Below are 708 nucleotides of genomic sequence, written 5' to 3'. Positions count from 1 at the left end.
TTCTTCTTCAACTCTTGTACCTTCTGCCACACATCCTGAACAACCAAGTGATGGTCGTGATGCTACGCAGGATAGTAATCCCTCACGAGAAAATAACACACCACCTGAAGGTCCACAGAAGGAAACAGAAGGAGAGAAGAAAGAAACTCCAAATGAACCACAACCCAATTCTTCCGATGGGTCCAATACAACTGGCACTGGCAGTCAAGACAACAGTGCTGCGACGGTTCAGGAACAGAACACTGCTACACAGGAATCTCAACCAAACAACGATACAACTGAAACAACTAACGAAGCGAACACGAACCCTGACACTACCAATACACCCAATAATGATGAGGAATCAACCACAACCACCACAACAACAACACTTCCTCCTGAACTCACAAACAACAAGAAGGGTGATGCAGACAGCAGCAGCAGTATCAGCAGTTCTGTGTGGGTGCGTGTACCACTACTGATTGTGGTTACACTGGCCTGTATTCTTGTTGTATGCTGATTGTAATGGTGTGGTGGTGGTGTGACTCAGGTCATCCTTTGTTTTTTCTTTCTTTTTGCTTGCATCCACACTACAGTCTAACTAATCTTCCACCTGTTTGGATTATCTTCTTCTTTTTTTTGTTTCTTAATGTTAATGTGTTTTGTGTGTTTTTGCTCTCTATGTTTATCCTATAATTATTATTATTGCTACTCCATTGTGTGTGTGTG

At 42.5% G+C, this 708-nt stretch overlaps 1 protein-coding gene across 1 annotated transcript; it reads left to right on the top strand.

The window, feature by feature from the left end:
- Position 1: 1 nt before the first annotated feature.
- TM35_001711000 (uncharacterized protein) lies at positions 2–499 on the top strand (the record flags this gene model as incomplete). The annotated part of the gene is made up of 1 exon (XM_029031956.1): positions 2–499. A coding segment is annotated over one exon (498 nt), but the record flags the coding sequence as incomplete, so codon positions are not given.
- Between the last annotated feature and the right edge of the window lie 209 nt (positions 500–708).

Source organism: Trypanosoma theileri (assembly GCF_002087225.1).
Source record: "Trypanosoma theileri isolate Edinburgh chromosome Unknown TM35_Tth_171_V1, whole genome shotgun sequence".
NCBI lineage: Eukaryota > Euglenozoa > Kinetoplastea > Trypanosomatida > Trypanosomatidae > Trypanosoma > Trypanosoma theileri.
This window is presented reverse-complemented; position numbering and strand designations above follow the sequence as displayed.